Source organism: Aethalodelphis obliquidens, unplaced genomic scaffold (assembly GCF_003676395.1).
Source record: "Aethalodelphis obliquidens isolate GAN/ISIS:26980383/991018 unplaced genomic scaffold, ASM367639v1 scaffold15, whole genome shotgun sequence".
NCBI lineage: Eukaryota > Metazoa > Chordata > Mammalia > Artiodactyla > Delphinidae > Aethalodelphis > Aethalodelphis obliquidens.
In genome coordinates, this window is record NW_020837959.1 from 1,983,533 (window position 1) to 2,003,185 (window position 19,653).

A 19,653-nucleotide genomic window follows, 5' to 3' on the forward strand; every position below is an offset into this window, starting at 1 on the left:
TCAAGTGTAAGAACCACATAACCACCTAAGCCAAAGGCACAAAGCGATGAAAAACCCATCATTCCTTGAAAACAACTTGAAATGCAGGTACTGCTAACTCTGATATCAGGTAATTTCACTAACATTCTTACATAAAATTGTAAAAATTTTTATACAAAAAATTAATTGTTGGGCAGCTATGCCACTTCCAGCTGTAAGAAAAAGAAAACCATCCCAACCCAGAAATTTTCAAGCCATCAGCTCCTCAATGAGACAGAGAGAGAGAGAGAGAGAGAGACTTCTTCCTTCCCTACCCCTGCTCCCAATAATACTCTCCCCACCATCCTCTCAAAGAAGAAGGATTAAGGAGAAAAAATAACTGGTGAGCTTCCATTCCGCACATGTGGAGACAGGCTGAATAGTGCGGGTTTTATTGCTTTGACTGGGAAAAACAATACCCAGAAGCTAAACACTGCTTACACTTACTGTGGTTATTTAGGGACAATATTCCCGATAAACACTACTTGATTTACCTTTATCTCCCTTCTTTTGTTATGATATGTAACTAATTGTGAGCATTTTCTAAATGAGAAAGAGAAAGCAAATCCCAGGAGAGATGTGTGTATACTCATAAAATTATAAAACAAATAGTCCTCAACTTGAACCTGAACTTTCTAAAACTTATATGTTGACATCCCTAAAAGGCCTTACCTCCATCCGATCTGGGCTTTCAAATGTCAGCGGCAAAACACAGAGACAGCCTAGAGCAGTAAGTTCTCAGCCACGTCCCCATCTTTACCTTTAAAGCCATTCATGAATGTAAAATGAATCAAAGGGGGAAGTAAAGTGAATCAGAGGGGGAAGATTAGACACCTGACGTTAATTCATTTAAGACAAGACGGAAACCTCAGATGGCTCAGAGTCACCACTGTTTAGTCTCAACACACTCTGGACTTGAACACATGTTAAAACAGGTAGGAAATGAGGGAAAAAACACCATAGATATACTTCCCTGAAGCCACTGAAAGTAACAGAGTTTTCTAGAGTCTCCTTTATCAAGAAAAAAACAGCTGAAGGTCAACTTCCTCTTAACAAAATTTCCGAGTTCCTGAGCTCATGATGTGAAAACTCGCTGTAAATTCATACATCCCTGCGTCCAGCGGGCCCTCGGTGGGTGCCCAGCTGTCCCCCACTCTCTCACGCTCCACACTCTACTCCAACATTCTCTGCTCCCCACCTCCGTGTCCGCAGCTGCCTCCGTTCCAACACCCCCTCCCCAGCTCCTCTGTCTGTCCTGAGCTCACACTCCCCCCCCTTACCTGAGCACAGGCGCCCTTGCTAAGATCACAAATGACTGGGTTGAGCGCTCAGCCAGGCCTGCCCAGCACAGTCCAGGCGTGCCCGCTGTCCCAGGATGATCAGTGACAGAGCCCTCTTCCCTTCAAACACACTGCCAATGCTTTTTGGGTGTGGGGTTTTGAAGCCCACTCCCTTGGCCTCTTGCAGTCTACTGGACATCCTCCTCCACTGACTTCAGGTCACCACACTCCCCCCCGGACTTAACCACCACCTTCCTTAGCCCCTCAGGCTCATCCGCATTGCCTGGCCAGCCACGTCTGAGTCCCCAAGGCCTTCTGGAGTTCTCACCTATAATTTCCCCTTGGGAAACCTCACCACCCCACACTTGCATTCACATCTCTATGGTGTCACTCCCAAATTTATACCCAGCCCAAATGTCCTCTCTGAGCTCCAGTTCAGCACCCTCAGCACTGAATCCATTCATGACCTTCTTGTTCCAAGCCTAGGCCCCAGGCCAGGCTCCCACTCACACAGGTGACTCTGCCAGCCATCCCGGTGTGCAGCCAGAATCCCAGGAGTTACTGTGGACCCACCATGGAGCCCCACTGACTGCCTTCCCTCACCCTCTCCCCTGCCATCTTCGTGGTTTTTGCAGCACGGTGTCCATCCCAATCCCAGCTCCCGCTGGCTCTCAATGGACCACACTAAGAACTTAATAACGCTCTTCTCCGCATCCGTTCTGGGCCCCATCTAATCCATTTCCCACACTGGGAAGTTTGGAGTATTGTTTTCAAAATCTGCAACTGATCACATCATCCTTCCCTTTAAAACTCTGAAAAATCTTTAAAACCCAAAGTCACTCAACGTCCTGTGGGGCCTGGCGCGTGGCTCTCTCTCCAGGAGCACTTGAGCTCTCCCTCGGCCTCAGCACTGTGGCTACCCAGAAGTCCCCCACTGCTCCTCTAATTACACACCCCCTCTACTCACGCCAGAGCCCACTCATGTACTGCTTCTGGAGGAGACCTTCCCTAAGACACCACCTGTCCCATCTGCCAGGGGTAAATCAGCTTCCTCTGCTACACACTTTGAGAAATCTGTTCCTTGCCTTCAGAGCATGTATCTCAATTTGTAAAGCAAATTCAAACAGTATCTTTAACGTGCTTCTCCTTCACTAGATGGTACGCGAGTCTATTTTTGTTAATCATTAAGTGTCCCAGCACAATCCTTGAACCACAGTAGACACCTGATACAGATTTGATGAGAAGATAGACAGATAAATAAGTGAGCTCTTGGGCAAGGAGGCTAAGTATACTTGCACTTTAAAATTCCGTACACGTTTTCTGAACAATGAGGTTCAGAAGTAGAGGGCTGGCAGTAAAATGAATTAAAGCTCCACTCTGTGCAACATGCAGGGTGAAACTGTCATGTAACACACACTGAGATGTGATCCACATACAGTAAACTGCTCATACTTAGTGTACAGTTGGAGCAGTTGCAACACATGTGCACTTGTGAAACCATTACCAGAATCAAGGTAATGAACACCCCTACCCTCCAAAGGACTCCTTGTGCCCTCAGAGTGTCTCTATGCAAGCACTGGTCTACCTTCTGTCACTACAGATTATGATGGCTTTTTTGTAGAATTTTACATAAGGGGAATCATACAGTATGAACTTTTTTTCTAGCTTCTTTACTCAGCATAATTTTTACCCACGCTATAGCATATTCCCTTTTATTGCTGAGTAGTATTCTATGGAAATACAATACTTTGTTTATCCATATACCAGCTGAAAATATCTGGGTTGTGTCTAGTTTGTGGCTATTTAAAAATAAAGTCCCATTTTCTTGGGTAAACACCTAGAAATGGAATTGCTAAATCATTTGGTTGATGTGTATCTAATATTTCAAGAAACACCATTTTCTAAAGCGCCTGTACAATTTTCATTCACATCAGCAGTGGATGAGAGTCCCAGCCCATCCACATCCTTGCCGACACGTGGTAGGATCAGTCTTTTCAGTTTTAGCTGTTCCAATAGGTGTGTGTAGTGGTATCTCACTGTGGTTTTAATTTAATTTCCCTAGTGACTAATAATGTCGAGCATCTTTTCATGTGCCTGTCATCTGTATTTCTTCTTTGGTGAAGTATCTGCTCAAAACGTTTGCCCATTTTTTAAATTGACTGTTTCCTTATTATTGAGTCTTGAGAGTTCCTTATACATTCTGGATATAAGTCTTACTTGCTGGAATTCACCAGTTAGGCCATCTGGCCTGGAGTTTTCTTTATGAGAAGCTTTTAAACTACAAGTTTAAATTTTGTAATAGATACAGGGCTACTGAAGTTATCCGTTTCTTCCTGAACGAGCTTTGGTAGTCTGTGTCTTCCATGGAAATTGTACTTTTCATCTAAGATATAGAATGTATCGGCATAAAAACGTTCATAATATCCCGTTATTACCCTTTAAATAACGGTAGAATCTATAGTGATTCTCCACATTGGTCATTTGTGTCTTCTCTCTATTTTTCCTGACCAGTTTAAGAGGCCCATCAACTTTATTGATTTTTCTCAGAGAACCGAGCTCTTGGTTTTGTTGGTTTTCTCTAGTAATTTTCTGTTTTCCACGTCACCCATTCCCATTCTGTCCTTTATTGTTCTCTTTTGTCTATTAGTTGCTGTGGGTTTAATTTTGCCCATATTTTTCTATCTTCCTAAGGTAGAAGCTCTATTACAGCCAACAAAAGACTTAAATCATATGCGGGGTGAGTTCTCTCTCACTCCCAGAATATCGTTTTAACTAACAATTTATAAGCAGGGTGCTTAAGACTCACACCCGGGTTTCCCAGGTGGCGCAGTGGTTGAGAGTCCGCCTGCCGATGCAGGGGACACGGGTTCGTGCCCCGGCCCGGGAAGATCCCACATGCCGCGGAGCGGCTGGGCCTGTGAGCCATGGCCGCTGAGGCTGAGCGTCCGGAGCCTGTGCTCCGCAAGGGGAGAGGCCACAACAGTGAGAGGCCCACGTACCGCAAAAAAAAAAAAAAAAAAAAAGACTCACACCCAACAAAATATAGTTACTGTTAGTTATTTGAAGAACCAGCCTTGGCTCACTGACATGGCAGTTACTTGAATTCAATCTAAGTAAATGTGCTTGGTCAGAGGTCAGAGGAAGGAGAAACAAACTCTTCTTCTCCATTTCTCATCCACTGATTAAGTCTGGGAGACACTCAGTTCCAGTCTCTCATCACTTAAAAGCAAGGCTTAAAAGTGTGGTACTTTCTGGAAGCTTAACCTTTGACACAAGGCTGTCGAGAATTTAACCCCATTCTATTTATGGAGTTTGTTTTCAAAAGAAACAAAAATGCCTTAACAAATAAGAGAACTGAGACCAGAAAATTTCATGTTTCCGTGGGAAGAAATCTGTTACCAGCACCAATGTCCTATGAGCATCGTTGAACAAGGCAATTTCTCCAGCACCACAGAAAGATCGCCTGAAGAAGATTCCATGTGTTCCCACGCCTCTTACACCTCCTGAGAGCAAGCAACAGAGGCTATGGGCCAGGATGATCTCTCTGAAACTCCTAATTTTCTGTCAAAACCCCTCTAACTTCCTTTTGTAAAGTGAATGACAGTCATAACCTTTTGGCATGCGTTCAGAAAGTAACAGGCTTTTTCAGATAATCTGTATTCCTGACAAGACTTCTGAACAAATTTGCTAACTTCAGATGGAACTTAAAAGTCTCTTATGAACTTAAACTGTCTCAAGCACAGGAAATCGGTGGGAAAGTGTCTTCCTGGCAGAAGTATAGCAGTGAGACACTCAGAACTGAGGGAGAAAGGCCACCACAGGCCAGGGTGTTTACAAATAACCCAAACCAGACTGTTGTAAGGATTTTTGTTAGACTGCTAAAAAATCATGCTGCCAGGGCTTCCCTGGTGGTGCAGTGGTTGAAAGTCCGCCTGCCGATGCAGGGACACGGGTTCGTGACCCGGTCCGGGAAGATCCCACATGCCGCGGAGCGGCTGGGCCCGTGAGCCATGGCCGCTGAGCCTGCGCGTTCGGAGCCTGTGCTCCGCAACGGGAGAGGCCACAAGAGTGAGAGGCCCGCGTACCGCAAAAAAAAAAAAAAAAAAAAATCATGCTGCCAGAGCATGACTTCACTGCCAGAAACTGCGACTTCAAAGCAAACTTGGAAATGAGGATTCCCATTTTAAACTAAAACTAGATATAAACTGGAAGAAGTTTCAAGTGCTACACTTTTTCTGGCGCTGAATTACATTCACCTTCTTTAAAGAAAAGATAGGAACTTTATCGGTCCCTTTAAAAAAAAGCTGCTCTAAGTGTAATAATAATTAAAGTTACGCACAAAACACCACTTCCGTTCTCCAGACTTGTACCGTGTCTACTGCCACGGTGAGGCTGCAGGACAGGCAGCCACGAAACCTCAGTGGCAGCTGAAGTGAGCTTGCGTTTTGTCCGTGGGGCTGCAGGTCCACCGGGCAGCGCTGGGCTCGCCTGAGCTCGCTCACGCAGCAGTGAACTCTGATCCGGGTAGCAGCTCTGCCGACCTTGGCTAGCCTCTCTCACAATTGGGGTTGGTGGGCTGCAGGTGGGTCCAGGAGGCCTCGGCACGGACAGTCAAGCTCTCTGCCTTGTGGTCTTGCATCCCTCAGCATCCGGGGCCCGGGCTGGTCCTCAGGGTGGAAGCAGGGTCTGAGAGGGCATGGAAACACACAAGGCCTCTTCAGGCCTGGGCTAGCAAGTAGCACTTGTCACTTCTTTTTTGTTTTTAATTACTTTTTTTTGGTTGTGCCAGGTCTTAGTTGTGGTAGGCGGGCTCCTTGGTTGTGGCTCCAGGGCTCCTTAGTTGCAGCATGCATGTGGGATCTAGCTCCCTGACCAGGGATCAAATCTGGGCCCCCTGCATCGGGAGCATGGAGTCTTATCCACTGTGCCACCAGGGAAGTCCCACACCTGTCATTTCTGCCACGTCCCATTCGCCAGAACAAGTCAAGGTCAGCTCAGATGCAAGAAGTGAGGAAACAGGCTTCACCTCTCAATGGGAAGAGCTGCAGTGTCACGCTACAAGGGCATGGCTACAGGGAGGATGGAGAATTGGGGCCACCTCCGTAAACTACCACAACCTTCCTCTAATCTGCTGTGTACCCTAGGAGGCTCACCTCCATAGAGGCTCACCTTTATGCACCACTGCCCCAGAGCCTTCCCCCAGCACTGTCCTGGAGACACCATGCACTTAGACTACAGTGTGAATGACTCTCCCTAGACTGTGCAGTGCACAACTTACACAGCCATATGGTGCTGCCCTCAGTGAACCCAATGATGAGTTTGGGCTGCGTGACGTCTTGAGTATTCCTTCCACTGAGAATTCACAAATGCTTTACACTTCGGACCCGACGGCTTCTCTTATGACTTGACTGAAAAGTCAGTACAGAACACATGTATGTGTGTGCATGTGTTTCCGTGTATATGACACGTACACTAGGTTGCACACAGTAGGTGATAAATACATCCGTTAGATTGAACTATTTTGAAAAACTGTGTTGGAAATGTGTAAACGTCCCCACCCTATCTCCCTGCCTTTAGACTGCAGCAGACACAGCACACTATCCCACAGAAGCAAGGCTGAGAACTACCAGACTGGTTCATAAAACTTTAAAACTTCAGAGCTAACATTAGAAATATAAAAACATCGGGAAACAAAGTCTCCTAACCTAAGTTGGTAGAATTGAAGAAGGAGGGGAAAAGTCAGAAGTCGAACCCAGGATACACAGGGCCCAGGGGTGGCCCCAACACCCTCCCTCTGCAGACACAGGGCGTGCTGGTGGGCCCTCACTGCCCATCTGTGACTCCTGGCCCTTCCCATGTGTGAAACTCTATCTACACGAAACCTGAGCCCGCAGCTTGGCCCTCTGGCCCCGCGAGCCAGCAGCTGCGTGCGCTCAGCAGAGGGCTCAGGAAGCCACATTCCGTGTTCCCACCACCCCAGACGATGGTAGTCTGGGAGGGTGGGAAGGGAGGGGCCACCAGCCCGCTGAGGTTGCAAGAATCTGCCCAGTTGTGAGAATAAGGAAATATTCCAGGATTCGAGTAGCCTTCTGGTTCAGATCCGGGCTTAGAGTTTTCCTGGACATAGCAGGAGAAGTTTTCCGTGTTGATCCATAAAATAATAATAACTTCCATCTACGAGGACCTGTTCTGTGCCCAGCACTGCACAAAACCCCTCACATCTACTTGTTTACCCTCATAATGACCCTACTGCCCCAATAGGCCATTCCCTCCAGACAGGAATCGTTAATCTTATTTTTAGGAGGAGGCAACTGAGAGAAGTTACGCAGGTTGCCCAAGGTCACACAGCAACTGGATGACTCTGGAGCACATACTGGGACCACCCCATTTTACAGTGGCCCCGGGGGGGCGGCCAGTGGGTCTTAGGGACCGCTAAACCTCCCAGCCCCCCCGTGCTGCCCGTGGCGGAGGTGAGTGCCCAGAGGGAGGGTGTGCCTTTTGCCACCTTCTACCAACAGTGACAGACTCACGGGCGACTCCGGCTCCCATGTGATTCCAGTCCAAAAGTCTAGAGACAGCCCTACCAAAAAATTTATTATACACACACACACAGTATTGTTTCAGATCTTGGTTTAGACAGATTCCCAGTAAATGCAGGGTAATCCCTGAAGCAGGAACCAGCCCTGACTTAGCGCAGGTCGGTGCCCAGCGGGTGCTCCCTAAGGCAGCCCGAAAGGTCCCCGACCAGGGCAGCAGGCACACCTGGGCGGAGCCTTCCACCCTGAGCCAGCTGGGGGCCCGGGCTCGGCCACTGCTGGTCTCAGTGTCTTCACCTGTGACACGGGGAGACTCGGGAGGACAGCGGGACAGCAGTTTAGCACGGTGCCCGCAGCTCAGGGCGCCCACAGTTGTTTCTTTAAAAGAGAAGTAACTAAAGGCGGGCAGTGCTCAAAGAAATGAGGGAAGAAGGCCACGACGGGTGTCACTTCTATTAATAGAATGCGGTCCTGGGAGAGCACAGACGCTGAGTCCTCCCACCGGAGAGCTCCCAGAGGCAGCTGCCCCTGATGAAAGGCCATCCTGCAGCCCTTCCCCCAGCGCCCTGCAAGCCCAAGTCACCCTGGGCGCGCGTGCGCGTGCGCGTGCGTGCGGGGTTTTGTGTGTGTGTGTGTGTGTGCGTGCACGCGTGTGTGTGTGCATGCGCGCAGGTGTGTGTGTGCGTGCATGCGGGGGGGGGGGGGTGCGTGCGTGCCAGCGTCCACACCATAGCACTTCCAGCGTAGCTCTCGGGAGATCTCTGGAGGTAGTCCCGATTTAAATTCATTTTAGGTGGGGTTATTCTGAATGAGCCCGCAAATGCAGTTACATGGGGCCTAAAACCCAAACAAGAATCACCCTGGTGCAGGGTCAAGGTGGTACTTGAAAGTCACATGCTTCAAAGGCAGATGTTCATCATGACAAAATGAGCTATTCTGAAACCTTAAGCAGTTTCATTAGAAGCACCTTAATACAGCCAATAATTCAGTTTGCAAACTTTAAAGAAGCCTCCTTAAAAAACACAGGAGGTCACGTGTTCTATAACTTTTCCCCCTGCGGGCTTCACCCGCGCTGCTGAGCAGGTATTTACGGCAGCTACAGGGAAGGGCGCCGGCTTCCAAACCAGCTGGTCCTGAGTGAGGCCTCACACACCACACTGCCATTGCTGACCACGTCCTTCTCAGGGCCGAAGGGCCTAGAAAAGGCAAACTGCTCTCAGCGGACACTCAGAACTGCTGTCCGACGGCCACTGGGACTTCTCTTCCACCCCACCCCGCCCAGCCCCAGAATCCTAGGACAAAGAGCAGAAAGCAAGTCAGGAATCAATTAGGAAAAAGCAGTTTCTCCTTCCCGTGCTTCATCAGAATTCACTGATTTTCTGCAAGTCTGTGGAAGATCAGCGAGGACTGCCAGATCACAGTTTGGGGAAATACAAACCATATTCTAATCCACGTGTCAGAAAAATCAGCGGAGGCTGGGCAGCCCAGACGCAGGTCCCTCCAAGGCCTTCGTTCCTCAGCGCCCGTTCCCTCTGCCTGACATCCTGACATCCTTGACATCCTGACTTTTGAGTTCCTTCTGCCCCACGCTGCTTGGGGTTTTTTTTGAAATTTTGAATTTTATTTATTTTTTATACAGCAGGTTCTTCTTAGTTATCTATTTACACATATGAGTGGATACATGTCGATCCCAATCTCCCAATTCATCCACCACCACCCCCCCGACCACTTTCCCCGCTTGGTGTCCATACGTTTGTCCTCTACATCTGTGTCTCTATTTCTACTGCTCTTGTTTTTATAGTTACGTTTTCTCCTGGACTAAAACGCTTAAGAACTTGTTATTCAGTCTTTTTATCTCCAACAGCGCTTTGCACCCTGCAGACAGGTAAACACTTAATAAGTTGGTTTGGTTCCAACGTATCATCCGACCTGTTATGGGTTGGATTGTGACCCCTGAAATTCATATGTTCAAGCCCTAGGCCCCAGGGCTGCTGAACCGTGATCTTATTTGGAAACAAGGTCATTGCCGATGTAATCAGTTGAGGTCATACTGGGGGAGGGAGGCCCTAATCCAATGACTGGTGTCCTTATAAAACGGAAGTTTGGACACAGAAGAGACCCCAGGAGACGCCATGGGAAGACTGGACTTGAGCTGCCCCAAGCCAGGAACCTCGAGAGGCCTCCGGGAGGCCGGGACAGACCCTCCCCACCCCTGCAGAGGGGCGGCCCTGCCCACGCCGCCATCCGGGACTTGTGTCCCCAGGGTGTGAGAGAATGGAGTTCTGTGTTTAAGTGCCTGGTCTGTGGTACTTTGTTACAGCAACCCTAGGAAGCTAAAACACAGCCAACAGCTTAAACCAGTCTGAACACACACGCACACTCAGGGCATCTAGCAGGGCCAGAGGGCAGCACCTGATTTATGCATTGCACAAACACTGACGGATGGAGTGTCTCCTGCGCAGCATTTTATGGGTTACGGTGTGCTCTGTTATCCTGGGCAAAGAGAGAGAGAACCAGGTTCCTTGAGTGTTTCGTGGTGAACCAAGAAACTTCATCTGCTGCGGTTACACGTAAAATTAAAGCAGCCTTGGGAATTCCCTGGCCGTCCAGTGGCTGGGACTCGGCTCTTTCACCGCCATGGGCCGGGGTTCAGTCCCTGGTCGGGGAACTAAGATCCCACAAGCCACGTGGGGTGGCCGATAACTGACTGACTGACTAACTAACTAAATCAAGCAGCCTTTCGTGACTTCCATCATCTGAATGTGTCTTCCTAGTCTTAAGGAATTTGCAGAGGATGGAACATGATGGCCCCTCAAGTTCACCCCCTCTGACGAAGTAGCCCAGGGACGTTTAAAGTGTTAACTCAGGAGCTCAGTGCTCACAAGCCTCCCCGGAGTCTCCAGCCTTCGTGTGTTTCTCATCACGGGAGGAATGACGGAAGCAAACAGCGTGGGCAGGTCAGCAAAACATCCTGGCCACTACTAGACAAAATCAAAGCAGCGGAGCCTCATACACGAAGATTCAGGAGACCTTGTAACACCCATTTTTCTCTCCCCTACGGCAGAGAATGTATCAGAACACAGCGTTGGCGATAACTCAATGTGTCTCTTTCCACAAGCCCCTCTCGTCCCTGGCTGACCTTCCACCTAAAGAAAAGCAGGCTGCGCGAGGGGAACCTCAACAGAAGCACGAGGGGAACCTCAACAGACGCTTTTTAAAATGAGCAGAACAATCTGAACTGAAACGAACCTGCCCTTCATTCTTCACCCTCTTTGCTGGCCCTAAAACAGAACAAACCAACAGAATGCATGAAACACACTACGACATGTTTTCTTAATAAAAGGCACATGGGAAACCCAAGCCACCTCGACACTTTTCTCCATTCTGCACTATGCTATCCCCGGCCTAATGGATCGTGTTACATTTTGTGAATTTGCAAAAGTTAAGATGCAGGCTGCTTACATCCTGTTAATCAGTCTTCTGTGCGTTCAGTCTTCTGTGCGTTCACGTAGCAAACTGGGGTCAAGTTAAGAGCCTTTCAATTCCATGTGAATACTCGGTGAAGTTCCCAAATGTTCCTTTTTAAGGAAAAACGTCCTCAGACTAACATTCCCACATTCGGTGAAGGCTGTTCAGCGTGTGTGCTCTCTGGCAGACGTCATTCGGTGTGCACGCAGACATCGGAAAGTTCAACTAAATAACTCTTCTTGGGAAATGGAAAATGCTCCTGACATTTCTAAAACCCAGGGTTTCCAGAGGTGGAGAATGGCTAACAGTTTACTGCCCAAACCTACATTCATACCACAGAGAATTGGTAGCTCTGTCTCTAATTTGCTACTTTGACGTTGAACTTTCACTGTGACTGTGTCCCTCTAAACAAACCAGTTGGGGCCCGGGGGGAATAAAAGGGTAGTTACGCTATAAGAAGTTTCAAATGACCACAGTTTTAGAACATGTTGGGTTGTTTCAGTTTGGCTTCTGCAAATTAAACATGTTAATCATTCCTCTCTTTGTTGTTTCCGAGATGAAAGGAATGCTACAGTTTTCTAAGAAAATCTTTCTACATTTAAAAGAAAGTGATTATTGAAGTCTGCCGGTCAGTATGAATGCAGTTAATATGCCAAGTAACATATGCATTGATAATGACATGTTTTTATCAAACAGCCTCCGAAGTTTCTTAAAGCTTCACTTTTAGAAATGGAAGTCTTTCACATAAGCCTATTTTGGTAAACTTAGCATGCATTTTCAATGCCTTTCAACATCTGTCTTTTATTACCAGAGGTCCTGATATCCAGATGACAGCGGAGTATTCTGAGCGCCTGGAAAGATAGAGCTGCTCCTTATTCTTGTCTTAAATCATAATTTTATTGTGACATCAGGTTCATTTAGAAGCAACATTTTTATCTCCTGGACAGACAGGCAGCTGTTCACTCTAAAATGCAGGTTCTGTTTTCATAAATATGTTCCTAAAACTAGTAGGCGTACACAATTCATATTAAATAAAATCTTTTCTGACCTTTTAAATGTAGTGCCAGAACATGGGCAACTTAAAAGTTTAAACAGTTTACTTTTTAAAGTCACCTAATTAACATTTTATTATTAGCAAATTGATACTGTGCGTTTCGGGCCAATACACCCCATTTAAAAAATTAAATAGTTTTTCCTAATTATGCTGCACTTTAATTTCTACATTTAACACCATTTAAGTAATTGTTGATCCTAAGATTATGTACTGGCAAAAAAACTGGGATAAGACTGTAGTGTCTTTGAATACAGGGATCCACCGTTTTAAAAAGCGCTCTCTCCACTCGCCCCTGCTTTGTCAGCTGAGCCAGAGGAAAGCAAACTTGAATCACTCAGGAGTTGCAGCCAAGGTTCACCCTCCAGCCCCGAGGAAACCACAAGTCACGAAGAGGAGAAGCAGGGTCTGTAGGACTAGGGATTCTGTTCAAAATCAGGTACGAACCTGAAACTGAAATCTAGGACTTTAAGCCAGGCTTGAAGTATGCCAGGGTTTTCCAACCCTGTGTCTGCCATCCTTTGGGCTTGGAGACATGAGCATTCTTTCATGGGGAGGGCAGTAAATCATTTCACAATCCAGCCCTCAGCTACTGATACATGCATCCTTTAAAAATGCATAGCAATTGGTCAATTAAACAGAGGGCGAAACTCTCGTACGATACCACCAACAAAAGCTGTTCAAACAAAGCCTGGGAGGACGCTTTGCACGGCGGTTTTCTGCTCAGGTCACAGAGAGGGGCGACTCCTCCTTCGGGCGGGGCAGAGCGGAGCTCCCCGTCCCTCCCGGCCTCCCCGGGGCCGTTCCCCTTGAACGCGGCTCGGACCCCTCCCCAGCCGGCCCCGCACACAATGGCGCCCCGAGCGGGATCCCGCCACCGGGTCCTCGCGCCAACAGCGCGCCCCCCGCGCGGGCCGCGTTCCCGGGTCCGCGCACAAAGGAGGCGCGTGGGCTCCTCCGCGCCCCGCGCTCTCCCGGCCCGCGCGGCCACCAGGTGCCGGCGCCAGCGACCCCGCGCCCGAGCGCCTCCGCGCATCCCGGGCCGCGGCGGGGGCAAGGTGGGGCGCGGGGCCTCCAGCCGCCCGCGGCGCCCGCCGCCGGGCCTCCCAACGCCCCGGGCCTGGCCGCCGCGGGGGCACGGGCCGGGGGGCACTCACTTTCTCGATGGTCCCGGGCAGCAGGCGCTCCAGCAGCCTGCAGAGGACCACCCCATCCTTCAGAGACGCCTGCAGGAAGCCCTCCGGGTCCGAGATGGTTTTCTTGGGCGACTCCAGCACCCCCAAGGTAATGAGCCACGTAACGGTCTGCTCGGCGGAATTCATAGCGGCGGCGCGCCCGGCCTCCCCGCGCCGCGAGCCCGTCTCGGCGCCGTTCACCTCGGAGCGGCCGCGGCCCGGCCGGCTGCGCCCACCGCCCCCTCCTCCTGCTCGCCCATGGAGAGGCCGGCGACGGCGATTGGCTCGGGCGGCGCCGCGGTCCGGCCGGCTCGCGCTCCCTCGCGTGCGTCCTGGCCGACTGTCAAGTGCCTTTTCATTAGATGCACATGAACCTGCGGCGGCCGCCCGGCGCCGCCCCCGCCGCCGCCTCCCGGCTCCCAGCCGCTGCCGCCGATGACATCACCGAGAGGAGAAGAAAGACGCCGCGCTGGAGCGGCCCCGGGCCTCCCGGACCCCGACCCCCGGCCGCCCCGGCACCCGGCGGCCGCACACGCGCCCCCGCGCTCGGGCCCGCCGCCGTGCGCCCTCCGCGCCCCGGCCGGCTGTGCGCGCGCGTCCCCACCTGCGCCGCCGGGTGCCGGGCCCCCGCCCCAAGGGCCCGATGACCTCCAGCAGGCGACAGCCCGCCGGCCGGGAGGGCTCTACGGGCCTCCCAACCCGCGGGCCGCGCGCGCCCTTAACGGATGGCGCCTGGCTGGGCCCAAGCGCAGCCCCCTGGGACGCGAGCGCCCGGCCAGGCTCTTCTCGTTGTCCTGTCCCTTCTGCTTCCTTCTTCCCTCCTTGGAAGACTTGGAATCCTTTCCTTGTATTCTTAATTCATGAGTGTTTAAATTATTAAGTGCTTCCCAGAATGCTTTTTATTTTTGCCGGTTTTATTTCAAGAGGTAGGGGGTGAGGGGAGCTGCAAACGACACGCTTGCTTCTCTCCGCTACCTTGCAAGCCAATAATTACAGAACACGGTGATAATTAAGTCTGTAACCAGATGGGTCTAATTCGGGGAGGAATTGATTTTCCTGATACTGCTGCGATCCGTGGGGACGTGGACGCCCCGGAGCGCGGCGTGGCCAGTGTCACGTGTGCCCCCTGCCGGGAGGACGGTCCACAGCGCGTGTGACCTCCCCGGCCGGGAGGGGGCCGCGGGCCCACTCTCCAGGACCAGAAACCTTGGAGCGGCTCCACTTTAAACTGATGCTGATGTTTCAGACACTGTCAGAGGAAGGTCAGGAAAACAGCAGCGCCTGAACTGGGTGATGATGGGGAAGGAAGGACTGTGAGAACAGCCCAGCCTAACAGGCCGCTTGGCCAGATCGCACGGTGGGCAAGAGATGCGCAGTTGGAGACCCGGCTGCGAACCCACGCGAGGGCCAGACATAAAGCGCTCAGACATCCCACCGCCAGGCAAAGAAGAAGCTTCTTCGAATCAGGAATGACCCTGACACATGTACATGCTAAGGAAGGGAGAGAGAGTCTCCTTAAAGAAGGACCGCGAAGGTGTGCACGTGTGTCCATTTGCTCTGCCCTGTACCCGAGTGCCTTTCCTGTTTGCTTGCTGTGACTCTGCCCTGGCAACTTACAACAGCATTTGCAGTCACCCACAGAGAGCTTACTGTGTACCGGGCGCATATATTAATCTCATTAGTGACAAAAGCTAGAAAACGTGAAGATTTCAAAAAACAGAAGCTTAACTCTCCCCTTCCTCTGCTTGCTTTTGCAATTGTGAATTGCATTTATTTCCAGCTTCGAGTTAAGCGGTCCAGTTTCCTTTCCACGTGAGAACACAAAGTGATTTGAAGAGCAGTACGAACTCTGGATTATAAGGGCCACGTGTTCGGTGGTCACAGCTCCCACTTCCTGAGCTCCCAGTGTCTCCCAGCGCTTGCTCCCTGCTTCGTGTGGCATGATCACGACGACAGCCTTAGGGAGTCTCTCTCATCGTCCCCATTTTACTGGTTGCACATCCCACAAGTGGTGAAGATGGACTCAAGCCTGGGCTCTGCAACTCCAGGACCAACCCGCCTCGCCCATTGTCCAGACCGCTTCCCTATACACTTTCTGGGAAACAGGACGATTCACAGCTCCGTCAAGTTTTGTGCCCAAGGACACTTTATCAACAGAAGGGTGTTAACCCAAGAGTAGCTGTTCACTGAGATTCCTGTTTACTCTCATTCCTGCTGAATTGGACACGTGATTTAGAATACAGTCATTACAATTCCAGATTCCATTAAATTAGGTCTGGCGCTTATCATCTGGTAAACAAGAGTAAGATTCAACTTGACTCAAGGAAATGGTCCTGCAGAAAGGCAGCTCTAGGGAGTGGCCTTAGGTGGCCAGTGAACCTGGCAGCCAGTCATTGTCAGAAGGGGGACCCAGAGGCCACCTGCTATAACTGGTCTTGGAAGTCCCTGAACGTTTTAATGCTTCATAGCGACTAGTGGCATTCTTTTACCTTGGATGTACATTTATTTCAAAAAAGCTTATTTGGAAGGTATTCTAGAAAGTAACATTGTTCAAAGCTAGGCGTTTTGGGGACTTCTCTGGTGGTCCAGTGGTTAAGACTTCACCTTCCAGTGCAGGGGGTGCGGGTTCGATCCCTGTTCGGGGAGCTAAGATCCCACGTGTCCTGTGGCCAAAAGACCAAAACACAAAACAGAAGCCATATTGTAACAAATTCAATGAAAGGCTTTAAGAATGGTCCACATCAAAAAAAAAAAAAAAGCTTAAAAATAGCTAGATGTTTTTAAGGGTTTAATTGAGCTGAGTATCCAAGGTGAGCGTTTGGTTAAACTTAACATTTTTCCAAGCTCCTATTACAGAGGACACGTGCTGTGGAGGAGAACTCATTGTTCTGGTGGGCTGGCATGAGTGAAGGTTGTTGTTGGCGGAGGACTCTGGCCTTGCCTCTGGAGGCCCTTTGGCGCACCTAAGGATCATGGAAGGGCTCTCAGGTCAGGCGTGTGTCCTTCGCTTCCCTCATTTCTCACGAGGGAACGTCAGCCTCATGTCCAGCCTGGCCGGCTGTTAATGCCCAATGGCCACACGCAGGCCATTGTTAGGGGTTCACCCACACATAGCCCCAAACCAGGAGCTACCCAAGGCTCAGCTGAACTGTGCTAACTCAGTTGGAGGACGGTGTTACAAAGATGTTAAAATCTACCCCAGCCTGAAGCCAGACGGACAGATGGCTGTTTACCTGGCCATCACACCCTGTAGAGTCGCTTTTGTTGAATTGGACCATCACCTGGATTGAAAAATGCAGCGAGAAGCAGTCCCATGAAGCTCACTCTATCTAATGTAAGTATTACCAACGGCGCTCAGTTTCTCAAGCAGTGTACTATTTATTTGGCATATATATGGTCAAATGCTAAAAATTAAAGATGCAAGGCAGGAAAAAATATTTTCTGAACATATATAGCTGAGAAGTTACTCAGGACAGGAAGACATTTACAGATATAGTAATCATGACACGTAGTGTCAACAAGACGCGTATCCTGGTTTGGGTCCTGGAGCAGATCCTGCGCCACCTTGGGTGAACATAGTTCACTTGGGGAGTGATCCCAGGGAGGACAAGTGAAGAAAAGGAGAAAGTGACCCAAAGGTGTGCAGTGAGCAGCGGGGCTCAGCTCGCCCGAGAGCCTTGAGAAGCAAAGTGGATGCTGTATCAGTCAGGGTTCCCCAGAGAAACAGAACCAGTAGGATATGTATAAAGACATTTGTTACAAGGAATCGGCTCACGTGATTACAGAAGCTGGCAAGTCGAACCTGCAGGTGGACCTGCAGGCTGGAGACGTGCAGGAAGCTGACGATCAAGCTTGAAGACATCTGTTGGAGAGTCTTCCCTTACCTGGAGGAGGACCGGTGTTTTTGTTCTATTCAGGCCTTCAACTGATTGGGTGAGGCCCACCCATATTGGGGATGGCAATCTGCTTTACTCAGTCTACCAATTCAAACGGTAATCCCACCCAGCTGTGGCGCCAGAGGTGCGTTAACAAGCTGGCTACCGCTGGCGGCATGTGGGTCCCTCTGGGGCCCTGTATGAGATTCCTGCTGTGACCACAATAAAGCACCACAAACCTGGGGGCTCAAAACAACAGAAATGGATTCTCTCACAGTCTGGAGGCTGGAAGTCTGAGATCCAGGTGTGGGCAGGGTGGGTTCCTTCCGAGGCTGTGAGGGAGGACCTGCTCCAGGCCTCTCCCAGCTCCTGGTGGTGGCGGGCCATCCCTGACCTTCCTTCCAGCTCCTGGTGGTGTCAGGCCATCCCTGACCTTCCTTCCAGCTCCTGGTGGTGGCGGGCCATCCCTGACCTTCCTTCTTGGCTTGTAGGTACGTCCCTCCAATCTCTGCCTCTGTCTTCACATGGCATTCTCTCTTTTTCTGTGTCAGTGTCCAAATTTCCCTCATTTTATAAGGATACCAGTCACCAGATTAGGGCCCATTCTCATCTTAACTTGATTACATCTGCAAAGATCCTATTTCCCAATAAGATCACATCCGGAGGTACTGGGAGTTAGGACTTGATCATATCTTTTGGGAGAGAAAATTCAACCCACAATAGTACCCTTTGAGAAACCAGGACCATGCCTGCCCCAGACATATCCCACCAGAGGAAGGGGAAGCCACGCTTCCTATCACGTGACATCAAAGCAAGTACGAAATCTCAGAATCTCTCTTTACATGATGCTCGGATCCATGGGAGATTCTGGTGGTGTCATCCCGATCCGTCCATGATGAATCTCCCCGTCACTGTCATTCGTTTCAGGAGCTGTCAATAATTCCCTCCCAGATTCCATATTTCACTTGGAATTGCCATGGCTTGACGTCCCTCCGATACTTATCAGCTGGAATTCCGTAAAGAGGCCCTGTTATTATACAGATAGTTCCTACAGGACAGAGAAGATAAACGCTTATTTTCTGCGTTTACCAGTTTTCAGGGTCATGGGTTGGTGCTGTAGCATCCTGCCGAGGAGACCGATGATTTTTGTAAGTTTCATTATGAATTACGGATCTTGGAAAACATACTCGATGCGTTTCAGCTTATCTCCCTCTTCCTAGGTTCTCTTTTTTGTACGTTTGGGAGATGCTTCTCCGGGAGTCTCTCACATTTCTGAATATCTGAGCAGAAGTAGTGATAGCTTTTGTTCTATCTTGTCAAGCGTGTTTTAGACCAAACACCAAGCCCTTTGAAGATAGAGATATGGTCCCCTCCTGGGCAGAGGACAAACCTGCTTGCTGACCAGGAGATTAAAAGTAAGGTCTCCTCCGGGACGAAGTTCAGGCAGGTTCACTTGCAGTCCCTGTAAGATCGGGGTTTGCTAAGCTGGGGTTCCTCAGCTGTGACACAAGCCCACCGTGTGTGTGGCGCCCACCTGAGCCCAGCGTGCATTGCCTTGGACTTGGGAGCAGGGGGCCCTGGTGAGAACCTGAGGCCTATGCTGTCTGCCCTGCCAAGTCACGTATCCTTTGTCTCTGACCCGGGAGTCTTGTGTCTTCTGCCAGCGCCACGAAACTCTGGCTTAACTGTTAGCTTTTGAGTAGGTTAGAAATCCCAGGTCCGTTATAGTTCTTTATGGTGCTTCTACTCATTTCCCAAGATTAGTTCTCAATTACCCTTTTTTTTTTTTTCTGAATATGGCTTTCACTGTGTCCCATGAGTTTTATTAGAAATACTTTCTTTTTCATTGCTCCCAAGAGGATTTGCAATTTCCCTTTTGAGTTCCTCTTTGAGCAAATCTTTTCTAGGAATATGGTTCTTAATTACCAAGAAATTGAGAGTTTGTTGGCCATTGACTGTGATTAGTCAGCTGAGCCTATGAATCTCTGCTTTTCAAAATTTGCTAAGATTTTAAATGTCCCATGAACTTAAAAGGATGCATAAGCTCTGTTCAAGAGATTATATACTTATAGGTATTATGTAAGGTTTTGTGCTTTTTTAAAAAGAACTTTTTATTCCAAAATAATTTTAGACCCACAATAGGTTGCAAAAATAGTACAGAAGGCTCCCAGGTAGCTTCACCCAGCTTCCTTCAAAGATAACATCTCACACAACCAGAGAACAGTTCAAAGCAAGGGAGTTGACATTCTA

The 19,653-nt window shown here is 49.6% G+C and overlaps 1 protein-coding gene across 7 annotated transcripts in view; it reads right to left on the minus strand.

Annotated features, from left to right (window-relative positions):
• Positions 1–13,768, minus strand: part of ARHGEF7 (Rho guanine nucleotide exchange factor 7) — a 126,385-nt gene extending 112,617 nt beyond the window's left edge. For 2 of the 7 annotated variants that reach the window (XM_027115811.1, XM_027115812.1), the window contains exon 1: positions 13,511–13,743. In XM_027115811.1, the coding sequence (XP_026971612.1) occupies positions 13,511–13,675 (165 nt within the window). In that variant the 5' untranslated portion in view covers positions 13,676–13,743. Of the gene's footprint in view, positions 1–13,510 lie in introns of all 7 variants that reach the window. The other 5 variants (XM_027115815.1, XM_027115814.1, XM_027115816.1 and 2 more) reach the window with 4 other exon arrangements.
• Between the last annotated feature and the right edge of the window lie 5,885 nt (positions 13,769–19,653).